The following is a 10,874-nucleotide window of genomic DNA, read 5'->3' as shown; positions in this document are numbered from 1 at the left end:
GAAGATCCGGGGCTGACCAGCATGGTGAAAATTCAAAGATAAAACATTATTTTTTTGGGGGTCAAAAATGCAACTTCTTAAAAGGGTTCAGCCACCAAAAAGTTTGAGAACCGCTGACTTAGCTGTGGGTTTTTGGATTATCTGTAACTTAATTTTGGAGTTTCGATAAGTTTTTCACGCGATGAAAAGTATCCTAGACGTCCTTTCCCGGGACTTGGTTCGGGCTTGAAGAGGTAACAGACAGACACACACTTTCGCATTTATAATATGGCATGTATTTAAATCAATATCTGTATATTCCCTTTTCTCGATCAAAATATTTGAAAGTTTCACCAAAAATACTGACTTGCACACTAATTATGCACCCTAAATAATGCGAATTTAGCACACTATTTAAAGTTATGTGCAAAACTGTTTTACTGAACGAATAACTATTATTAAAATTGTATATCTAACAATTCCTTAGTTCAACAAACATACTACAACTTTTTAAAGGAAAACCATCACCTAAATTACTTTTAGGAACATCATTTATTCTAAATAAAACCCAATTTAATCTCTTATGTTCATATAATAATTAAGAACACAAAAATCATCAAGTGCTAACTTAACATGGACTAAACTTTGGCACAGTGAATGGTAACTCAGTATATAAACAATAATAATAAACAATCGGCAAAGAGCGAGTCGGAGTGAGTCGACGGAGCCCCGCTACGCGGGGCTCCTACTTCTGGGTGGTTCACAAAAAATAACCACGATGGCTAAGGCGGGAGCGTAGCGCAGCGTAGCTCCCGCCTTAGCCATCTAACCTAACCCAATCAAGTCGTATTGGGCGAACATTGCTATTAATTATTTAAGAATCATTATTAAATTTATTAATCCATACAATTACAATACAGTAGTAAATTTTGATAATTTTTCTTAATTTTTATCAAGAAACCTCGAATTATATAGTTTTGGAATGATAAAATCTTTCACCATATCTCATCATAAAGTTGCACGATTTGTCAATTTGTAGACTTGTTATTAATAGAAATTGATTTTATTGTGGTGCACCTTTCGATATCGTTTTTAGAAATTCCGTTGTAAGATTGTCCAATTTAGAGTGCAAGTTAGTATTTTTGATAAAATTTTAGTTTTACAAATAATATATCCGATGTATGAACCATATTTTTGGTGTGAATTCGGTTATAAAGGTCGTCTCGTTTTGTATGATGTATAAGTTTTTTTTGAAGGACATGTTCAGTTAATAAATTGTTTTTTTTGATCAGCATTAGTTTTTCTGGTATGCATTCAGTTAATTAGCGGAGTTAAGGTAGTGTGCTGAAAAATTATTCTGATGTGCATTTAATAATATCCCTTATAATATTAGTACGGATATGTCATATGGATTTATGTATAATGTAGATATGTAATGTGAAACTAAGTTCCACATTCGCTCGCTAATGTGAAGTACATTTTCTAACGATGTAAGGTATTATCTGCCACAGTATAATATGTTATGGTATATCAATAGTCAACACTTTCAAGGGTACAGGAATCCGTTTATGATTACGTTTCCATAGGCGTTTGATAGTAGATATCGCACCATTACCGAACGATATTAAAATTTTGTGAGTCTGAACGGTTGAACCAATTTGGCTAATTTTAATGTTGAAATATTCGTGAAAGTCCAGGAAAGGTTTATATTAATAGGAGGAAAGTGATATGAACTTCACCGGGTTCACTTATATCTGTATATTAATATCACATTAATTATATTAGTTTCCTTTGCATCTGTAGATATTTAATTTTATTACATCGAGGGGAATCGGGGTATCTTTTTCTCAAAAGATCATCTACTAGGTTGGTCTAAGGTATTTTTTGTAAAATGTATTAACTATTAAACAAAGTTAAAGAGCGATAAACCTTTTAAAAAATTCTCACTTTTTACTTATAACATATTTTAATTTTTTAAATTTAGGGTTAAAAGTTACATAAACATATTTGTAGGCAAAATAATTTGCAACAAATTATGTTCTTACAATTTTTTTTGTGAGACGTACAGTTTTCAGATATCACGAAAATAGTGTTGTTACCACTTTTTTTAAGATGGCGGCCGGGGGACAAGGGTGGAGACCCCCCACAAACTTGAGGTTAAGCTTCTATTGAACTTCAACATATTCCAAAAATAAAATTGCGTCCTTTAATAAATGCAATTCTCGGTCCTAAAATTGTAAAATTTTGATGGACTATATCTTCGCTATCGAAACTAGAGAATGGAGTTCGAATTAGCCACTCTGCTTACTCACAGCTTTGAAGATCTAATTCCCAATTTTTTATTGTATTCTAACAAGTTTTACCATATTATCTTTATATTATGTACCTATAAGTTAATATACTGTAATATACTATTTACTGTGGTCATGGCGTAGACTATGAAAGATAAGCAAGTCTATAATTATTATATTAGGGTCGGTTTAAAAAGAAAATCTGTCATAGATTCCCTAGTTTACTGGGGAATATGTGACAGGTTTTGTTCAAGAATTTGGACAATATTAGGGGGTAAGCAATCAAACGGGATACCTGATAGAAAGTAACTATCGTCGACCATGGACTATCGTGACATCAGAAGAGCTGCAGGTGCGTTGCCGGCTTTTTAAGAGGGAAGACGCTCTCTTCTTGAAGGTTTGCAGGTCGCACACTTCTTTGAAATGATCGCGATAGGATGCGGGTAACTTGCACTTGGACCGGGGGCCGTACCACGAAACCGTCTCGAGACTTAAACATTGGACTCTCTTAAACATTGACGTGGGAGAGCCATGCTTCGGCATGAATGGGCCGGCTCGACCGAAGAAATACCACGTCCTCACAGAAAACCGGCGTGAAACAGCGCTTGCGCTGTGTTTCGCCGAGTGACTGAGTTTACCGGAGGCCCAATCCCCTACCCTATTCCCTTTTCTACCCTCCCTTATTCCGTTCCCTTTCCATCCCTGCCTTCCCTATTCCCTCTTAAAAGGCCGGCAACGCACCTGCAGCTCTTCTGATGCTGCGAGTGTCCATGGGCGACGGAAGTTGCTTTCCATTAGGTGACCCATTTGCTCGTTTGCCCCCTTATTTAATTAAAAAAAAAAATCCTTAAACATTCGTACGAGAATGCCGCGTCCTACTCTTACAAACGTGAAATGACGTTGTTAGAGCAAGGCGCGGCATTCTTATCCGATTGTTTGAGTCTAAAAACGGCTTCGTAGTAAGCCTATTGTAGCTCTACCATGAGTTTAAAGCTATAGTATTTATCGATACTCGATACCGACTACGTAAATATTTAGTATGGCAAATTTTACAGTGCCTCTAGTGGTTACTTGCGGAACTAAAATCGCCATACTAAAAAGCTATAGTATTTATCGATACTCGATACCGACTACGTAAATTTTTAGTACTTATGGCAAATTTTACAGCGCCTCTAGCAGTTACTTTTGGAACTAAAATTACCATATTAAATATTTACGTAGTCGGTATCGAGTATCGATACATACTATAGCTTATACTCATGGTAGAGCTACTGATCCGCGCGAGGCGAATCTTCGCCCTCATATCCATGCATGAAAGGATTAAGGAAAAACGCAGTAAGGCTCTATTTATATACGATCGCGCGAACGAGCGGTTTGGCCGCTACACCGCGAGATCACAAGCAAATGTTATATTGTAACGATTTATAATTTAAATAGCGGCGCAGACGCGTTGCCATGAACAATCAGAGAAATTTGATTCCTAGGCAGATAAGGGTACGTAGTCAGACCGATCACAATTCACAGCTAACATTGAATTGAACACAAGCCGACCAAACGACGTAGGTCCGTCAACTGCCTAGGAATCAATTTCCTCGATGGTACATACATGGGTGGCGGACGTATTTAAATCGCCACAAAGCAGGCAAAGTCGCGGGCAAGTTCTAGGGTGATTCAAAATGAACCGTGCGATGGGCACATTACGTAGTTCGTGACTAATGCTTTGAACCCAAAACACGATGTCTTATACTAGATACAGCATAATTCTTCTTTATTTTAACACTGTACAAAACCTGCGTAAATAGCAGTTTTATAAAAAGCTAAGATGATGCCCTCACATCGTTCAATTTATGAGCAGCATTGGGTTGGGGATGATACTCTGGTGCGAAGGAGTCACAATAGATCCTCCTGGGTCGCAGTGACGTTAGGGCTACAGCGACCTGCCATCTTTAAAAAAAAAAAAAGATGATGTCTGAAACTCCGTTGCGTCATAATTCGTTTATCGTGCGTGTACTGTACATTTTCCGGGATAAATTTTTCCCATGTCCTTACCCGGGACTCAAAACGCTTATGCTGCTCGTGCTCAAATTCGTCAGAAGCTATTTTCACGTTTGATGAATTATTATTTTCTAAAAAAACTGCTATTCACAGGTTTGTACAGCGTGAAAATAAAAATAAAATGATGCTACATCCATACTTCTATATCTCTAAAAAAATCCATTCCTTTCTACATCCACATAATATTTTTAAAATATGCGAAACTGCGTTTGTCTGTCTGTCTGTCTGTAACCTCTTTACGCCCAATTCCCAAACAGCTGAACCGATTTTGTTGAAATTTCGTATGGGCATATTAAGTCCCGGGACAGGACATAGAATATTTCTTATCCCGGAAAAATATTCCCGCACGATAAACGAATTCATAGCACAACGGAGTTTGCGAGCATCGTCTAGATTATAGTGGATAAAAAATTAAAGGTCTCTATTAATAAATGACTGTGATTCTATAGTTTTACATCGATGGCGGTAATTTTGGGCGGAATACTCTTACTTTTGCTGTGTTGAGAGAAAATAAAAGAGATTTCACTATTGCATATGCATCTGATGTTATCTTTGAAATAGTCACTAATTAGACAGTAGATAAAGGAGCTTCAGCACGAATGGGTCGGCCAGAGGGCGGAAAGCCGGGGGCCTAATCCATACATAAAATCTATGAAGGGTCAAAGTATCATTTCAGTGGTTTGAGCATGAAAAATGAAAATTTAAGAGGAGTCCACACCGCCGTTTTTCCATACAAACGTTGTCCCCTGTTTCCTCCCTGGATAATGCCGGTAGAGTTACGACATTTTCCTGAATATTTCCTCTGTGTTCAAACACCCAGAAAACAAAACTGTATAAAATATACAAAAAAAATAAAACATAGGAACACAGCTCCAGCCTTGCTTTAATTCACGGACAGCTACACACACAGACAAACAGACAGACAGACACGTCAAACTTATAACACCCCTCTTTTTTTGTCGGTGGTTAAAAAAGTACTTAAATCGGTTAAGTTTTGGAGAAGGAAACAGCGGACAACGAATCGAAGATTTTCTATTCTTTTATTAGAACTTTTGTCGTGTTGTCTCTATCGCCCTCTGCGGTGGGAGACTTGAGATTGGTGAGACAGCAATACATTTACAAATACCTATTTTCAATTTCTCTCGCCCTTGGTGTATCCTCTTAACAGACAGTCAGCATACTAATATTATAAATGCGAAAGTCTGTCTCTATGTCTGTTACCTCTTCACGCTCAAACCGCTGAACCAATTTGGCTGAAATTTGGTATGGAGATACTTTGAGTCCCGGGAAAGGATATAGGATACTTTTTATCCTATATCCTTTTCATGAAAATCGTTGGAGCCGAATCTCGGAATCGGCTCCAACGATTTTCATGAAATTTAGTATATGGGGGTTTCGGGGGCGATATATCGATCTAGCTAGGAATCATTTTTATAAAATGTCATTTTCATCGAATACCGAGCAAAGCTCGGTCAAATAGCTAGTTATAATAATACTACTATCTACTAGATGACACAACTCCGTTGCGCCAAAATTCGTTTAACGTGCAGAAAATGTATCCTATGTCCTTTCCTGGGACTTCTAGTAAGCCCATACCAAATTTTAGTAAAATCGTTTCGGGGTTTGGGCGTAAAGAGGTATCAGACAGAAAGACACAATTTCGCATTTATAATATTACTAGCTGTCCCGGCAAACGTTATTTTGCCATATAAATAATTTTTGGTATGAAAAATAGATGTTGGCCGATTCTCAGACCCACTCAATATGCTCACAAAATTTTATGAGAATCGGTCAAGCCATTTCGGAGGAGTACGGGAACGAACATTGTGACACGAGAATTTTATTTAAAAGTATAATATTATGAAGTACGGAAGTATAAGAGCTTGGAAATTTGCATTAACAAATCAGTTTTAATATTTTAATTTGCAAAATTATATGCACTGATTGCAATTCACAAATGTGCATTTTTGTAAGATGTAAAATATATTATTTTAACTTGCAGAACATAATTATATATTAGAACTAGTTGTCCCGGCAATGTTTGCCATTAAATGATTTTCCCTGTTTTCCTGCTTTCCTCTTGAAGTTTTTTCTGATATTTGTTCTACAGACCTCACGGAGCCCGAGACCTTTGCAACGAATGCAAAACCGTGGAAATCGGTCCGTGCGTTCTGGAGTTATAGCGTCAGGAAGGAAAACCCGACTTATTTTTATATATTAGATTTTGTCTTACAAGATGGTGCCTAGGTTAAGCAAAGGATAGGCTGATAATGATGATCAATTAATAAGTTTATGCTTATTAGGATAAAACCATTAACCAATCAATATTTTAAAGCTGAAGAGTTTGTTTGTAAGAACACATCTTACGAACTGCTGTATCGATTTTTATGTTATTTGGCACAAATATAGAGCAGTCAGTAGATCACAGGCAAATCTCTTTTTTGGAGAAATGGGACAGTTCGTAATTTATTTACGAGAACGAAGTACCACGCAATATCTAGTTTTTATATAAACCTTATATACTAAAATGTATTTACGTACTTCTATGTCATGACAATCTTATATATAAAATTCTCGTGTCACAAATCACAATGTTAGGCCGCGTACTCCTCCGAAACGGCTTTACTGATTTTAACCAAATTTTATATGCATATTCAGTGGGTCTGAGAATCGGCTACTGGGTACTTTTTATATTGATAAGTGCATTTGTTCAATAAATTATAGTACAAGTTACAACTCGAGACTGACGGTGACTATTGTTTGTGCGACGGGATAGCGATGGACGTTGCCATGGTGACATACTTATTTACTCACTTCAATAAAATAATACGGACGAAATACTTTATATGGCAAAGAAACGTTTGCCGGGACTGCTAGTTTATATATATAAAACTCAAAGGTGACTGACTGATTGACATAGTGATCTATCAACGCACAGCCCAAACCACTGGACGGATCGGGCTGAAATTTGGCATGCAGGTAGATGTTATGACGTAGGCATCCGCTAAGAAAGGATTTCGATAAATACCAACCCCAAGAGGTTCAAATAGGGGATGAAAGTTTGTATATTATAATAATACTTCTTAACGCGAGCAAAGCCGCGGGCAAAAGCTCGTAATATTATACAAAGGTTTATAATATTACTAGATGACGCCCGCAACTCCGTTGCGCCAAAATTCGTTTATTGCGGGGGAGCCGTACATTTTTACGGGACAAAAATATCATTAGATGTCCTTTCTCGGGACTCCTAGTATCTCCATATCAAATTCCAGCAAAATCGGTTATGGATTTTGTAATTTTTAACAGAAAGATAGACATACTTTCGCTGATTTATAATATTGGTATGAAATGAAATGAAAAATATTTATTTCTAATTAGGTTACCAAAGTTAACACTTTTAGAACGCCGCGTCTACATGATCCTACCATCGTATGGATTCCTTACCTGAACGTACAGCTTAAATGAATGAATGAACGTATTTCCACTACAATAGTAAAGTTATGAAACCCTGGACTTTACTTTTACTAGAAAGCGGGTAGGGGCGGCGCACTACATAAACGCGAAGGCTTCGCGGCGCCACAGTCTTACAACATCAATCATGTCCCGAGCAGTCGCGTGTTTTGTGCTCATCGCCTACGCGGCAGCCCATCCGACGCAGGATGTATCCGCCACCGAGAACGACATAGAAGTCGACTGCCTCAAAAAAGACTCCACATTATGTCTCAAATACAAGTTCTTCTCTTACGTCGACAAGATGATAGGCCAGAAGGAATCCTTCGCGCTGACAGATGGAGTGACTGTGGTGAGAGCGAGTGGAGTTCCTCCGGAAAATGGAGCGCCCAGGTCTTTGGATCCGCTGACGAGAATCCAGGAGTACCTTCGGAGCCACTCCATCCAGGTGGAGGTGAAAGGATCTGACGTGATGGACGCTGTATCCGGAGTCGGCAGGGCGTTGGAAGACACTTTCTCTGATGATGAGCTGACGGAGGAGAGTAGAGGGAAGAAGAAGAAGGCAGCCAAGATGCTGGGACCGATTATTGCAGCGATTATGTTGAAAATGATGGCCATTCTGCCATTGGCAATCGGCGCCATCGCTTTGATAGCTGGTAAGGCGTTACTCATTGGCAAGATCGCTCTGGTCCTGTCCGCCATCATTGGGCTGAAGAAGCTCCTTTCGCAGCAGAAGCATGTCACTTACGAGGTGGTAGCGCATCCTCATCACTCATCCAGCCATACTTCCAGCCACGACTACGGCGGTTCCAGCGGATATGGGGCTGACGCTGGCAGCTACGGCAGCGGAGGCCAAAGCGGTTGGGGCAGGTCGTTGGAAGCCCAGGCCATGGCATACTCAGCTCAGAAGCCACAGACGTCCTAGTTTCTTACTTTCTAAGACGATTTCTATGTGAAGTGCGATTGTGAATGAAGACTAAGAAAGTTTCTTAGTTTGGCCCTCCAATATAATTTATTGTAAATGAAGACTAGTTAAAGTAATTTCTGAGTTTTGCCTTCTACAATTTAGCCGAGTTGGTTAAATTATTATACTGTTATATAGCTATAAGTACGGTGTATATATTTATTTGACATTGCATTTCTGTTTAGTATAATTTGAGATTGTTAGCTTTAATTTCTTTGTTACGGCTGGTCCTATTTTTTTGTTTTCTAAGTCATCTATTTATTTGTTTGTTCTGTATGGTGTGTTATTTATTTCATGGTTGTGTAAATGTAATTTAAATAAAGATGATAAGTTTAATGTGTTTTTAATTACCCTTAATGCGAAAATGATCTATAATTTTACCCATATCTTATGATGATAGTTTGAAAAGAATATGATATAAAGAGAAATAATTCATACCAAGTATGAAAGAGACAATAACAATAGTAATGATAATAAATAATAATTATATTAAATCAATGATTAACTTTAACAGGTATTTTGATTAATATTTTTTTTATATAAGACTATAAAAATTTGAAAATATCTGTTTCGAACTAACTTAACTAAAAGGAAGAGGTTATAATAATAATATATTCTTACTTTTACTTTGCGATTTTAGTAAGGCGAATTATATAATTGTAATTAAATTAATTGCATACTTATGGCCCATTAATATTTTTAATTATAAATTATTCTATAATTTATATTTTATTTTGGAGTTACACAATATTGTAAAAGTTAGTTACAACTTACGTAATATGCGAATATTTATAAGTAATTGAATAAAAGTATAATGTAGGTATTATAATATTTATGTCTCAGTCAAAACCATTACCTACTTTTATATAAAAAAGGAAGTTCGTTCAATAAAAAGAGAGGAAATATATTTTAATCTTGAAAATGTCTTATTCGATGTGTTCGTTTAATTAAAGATCCTAAGATATTGTACTCTATTTGAATTAATTTATAATCAAAGATAAATAGCTATAACGATACTAAATTAAATCAACTACGAAACATAATTAAATACAATGTCAATTAAAACATTTTTACGGTCCCATTAAGAGGGCGACTAACCCCAAAAATCAAACATCGTCCTTCTCTCTTCACACTCACGCCCGTCTTTCATATGCCAGATGAAAAAGAACGACGCGGATTCATCGCCAAATTAGTTTTTTCTCAATAACTCGATAAATATTATACATTTAAAATATTCGCTAGGTCGATCTCTCAATGATATAATTTTATACAATGTGTTAAAATATTAACTTAGTTCAATGCACGGTTATGGCAATAAATGAAAAAATCGTGAAAATTAGATGCATCTTTGTGATTTTTTTTTATCGAGAAAATTTTAAGACATCGTGTTTTTGCTCAGATCGAATTCTCGGAAATATAATGTAGTATTTAATTTTAGAAAATGAAACAATTCGGGGCTTATTTTCAAGTATAAAAATGAATTATAAAATCGATACTTTAGGGTTAGTCGCCCCCTTAAGAAGCCTCCTTCCTTTTTGGAAGTCGGTTAAAAAGCTAAGTATATAAATGCTACTAAATTAAATTAACTGCACATAAACAACCTTTTTGGTCCAATTCCGTTTACATTAACTAAAAAAACTAAAAAGCTCAGTATGTATAATGCTACCAAATTAAATCAACCGTACCTACAAACCGATAAACCTCTATGTCATGTTTTTCTTGTATATTGTAGTGTTTTGAATAAAGGAAAAAAAAATACTTTTTCGTTCCAATTCTGTTTACAATAACGTCAAAATGATACAAAACAGAATTCCAGTAAGTACTAGCTAAGTGTGTTAGTACATTAAAATGAAAGTAAGCTGGGGAACCAAGGTCAATGAACTCAGTTCCCACACAGCTAGTAACTATATCTTCCCATGCATTGTGATTTTCAGTCTAAGTGTAATTAAACTTTTTATTGGCTAACCTAAAACCTTGTTTTGATGGAAAGAGGTTAAGAAGACAGCCATACTTCCACACTGATATTACTAGCTAAAAGCCGAGCTTAGTGAGGGCTCGCGTCGTCACACCTTGACTGACTGATGATAACACATCTACATATAAATAAAAACTAGCTGTTTGACCGAGCTTTGCTC

General features: G+C 36.5%; 1 protein-coding gene across 1 annotated transcript; it reads left to right on the top strand.

Moving 5' to 3' along the window:
- The first annotated feature begins 7,923 nt into the window (after positions 1-7,923).
- LOC121737868 lies at positions 7,924-8,700 on the top strand. Its single transcript, XM_042129600.1, has one exon. The coding sequence runs from the start codon at positions 7,924-7,926 to the stop codon at positions 8,698-8,700; it is 777 nt and encodes a 258-aa protein (XP_041985534.1).
- The last annotated feature ends 2,174 nt before the right edge of the window (positions 8,701-10,874 follow it).

Source organism: Aricia agestis, chromosome 21 (assembly GCF_905147365.1).
Source record: "Aricia agestis chromosome 21, ilAriAges1.1, whole genome shotgun sequence".
In the NCBI taxonomy this organism is placed as follows: Eukaryota; Metazoa; Arthropoda; class Insecta; order Lepidoptera; family Lycaenidae; genus Aricia; species Aricia agestis.
The sequence above is the reverse complement of the archived record's forward strand: the minus strand, read 5'-3'. Positions and strand labels throughout refer to the sequence as shown.

Bases quoted from the DNA above. Each gene is read 5' to 3' on its own strand.
- LOC121737868 (XM_042129600.1), top strand. From the start codon at position 7,924: ATGTCCCGAGCAGTCGCGTGTTTTGTGCTCATCGCCTACGCGGCAGCC.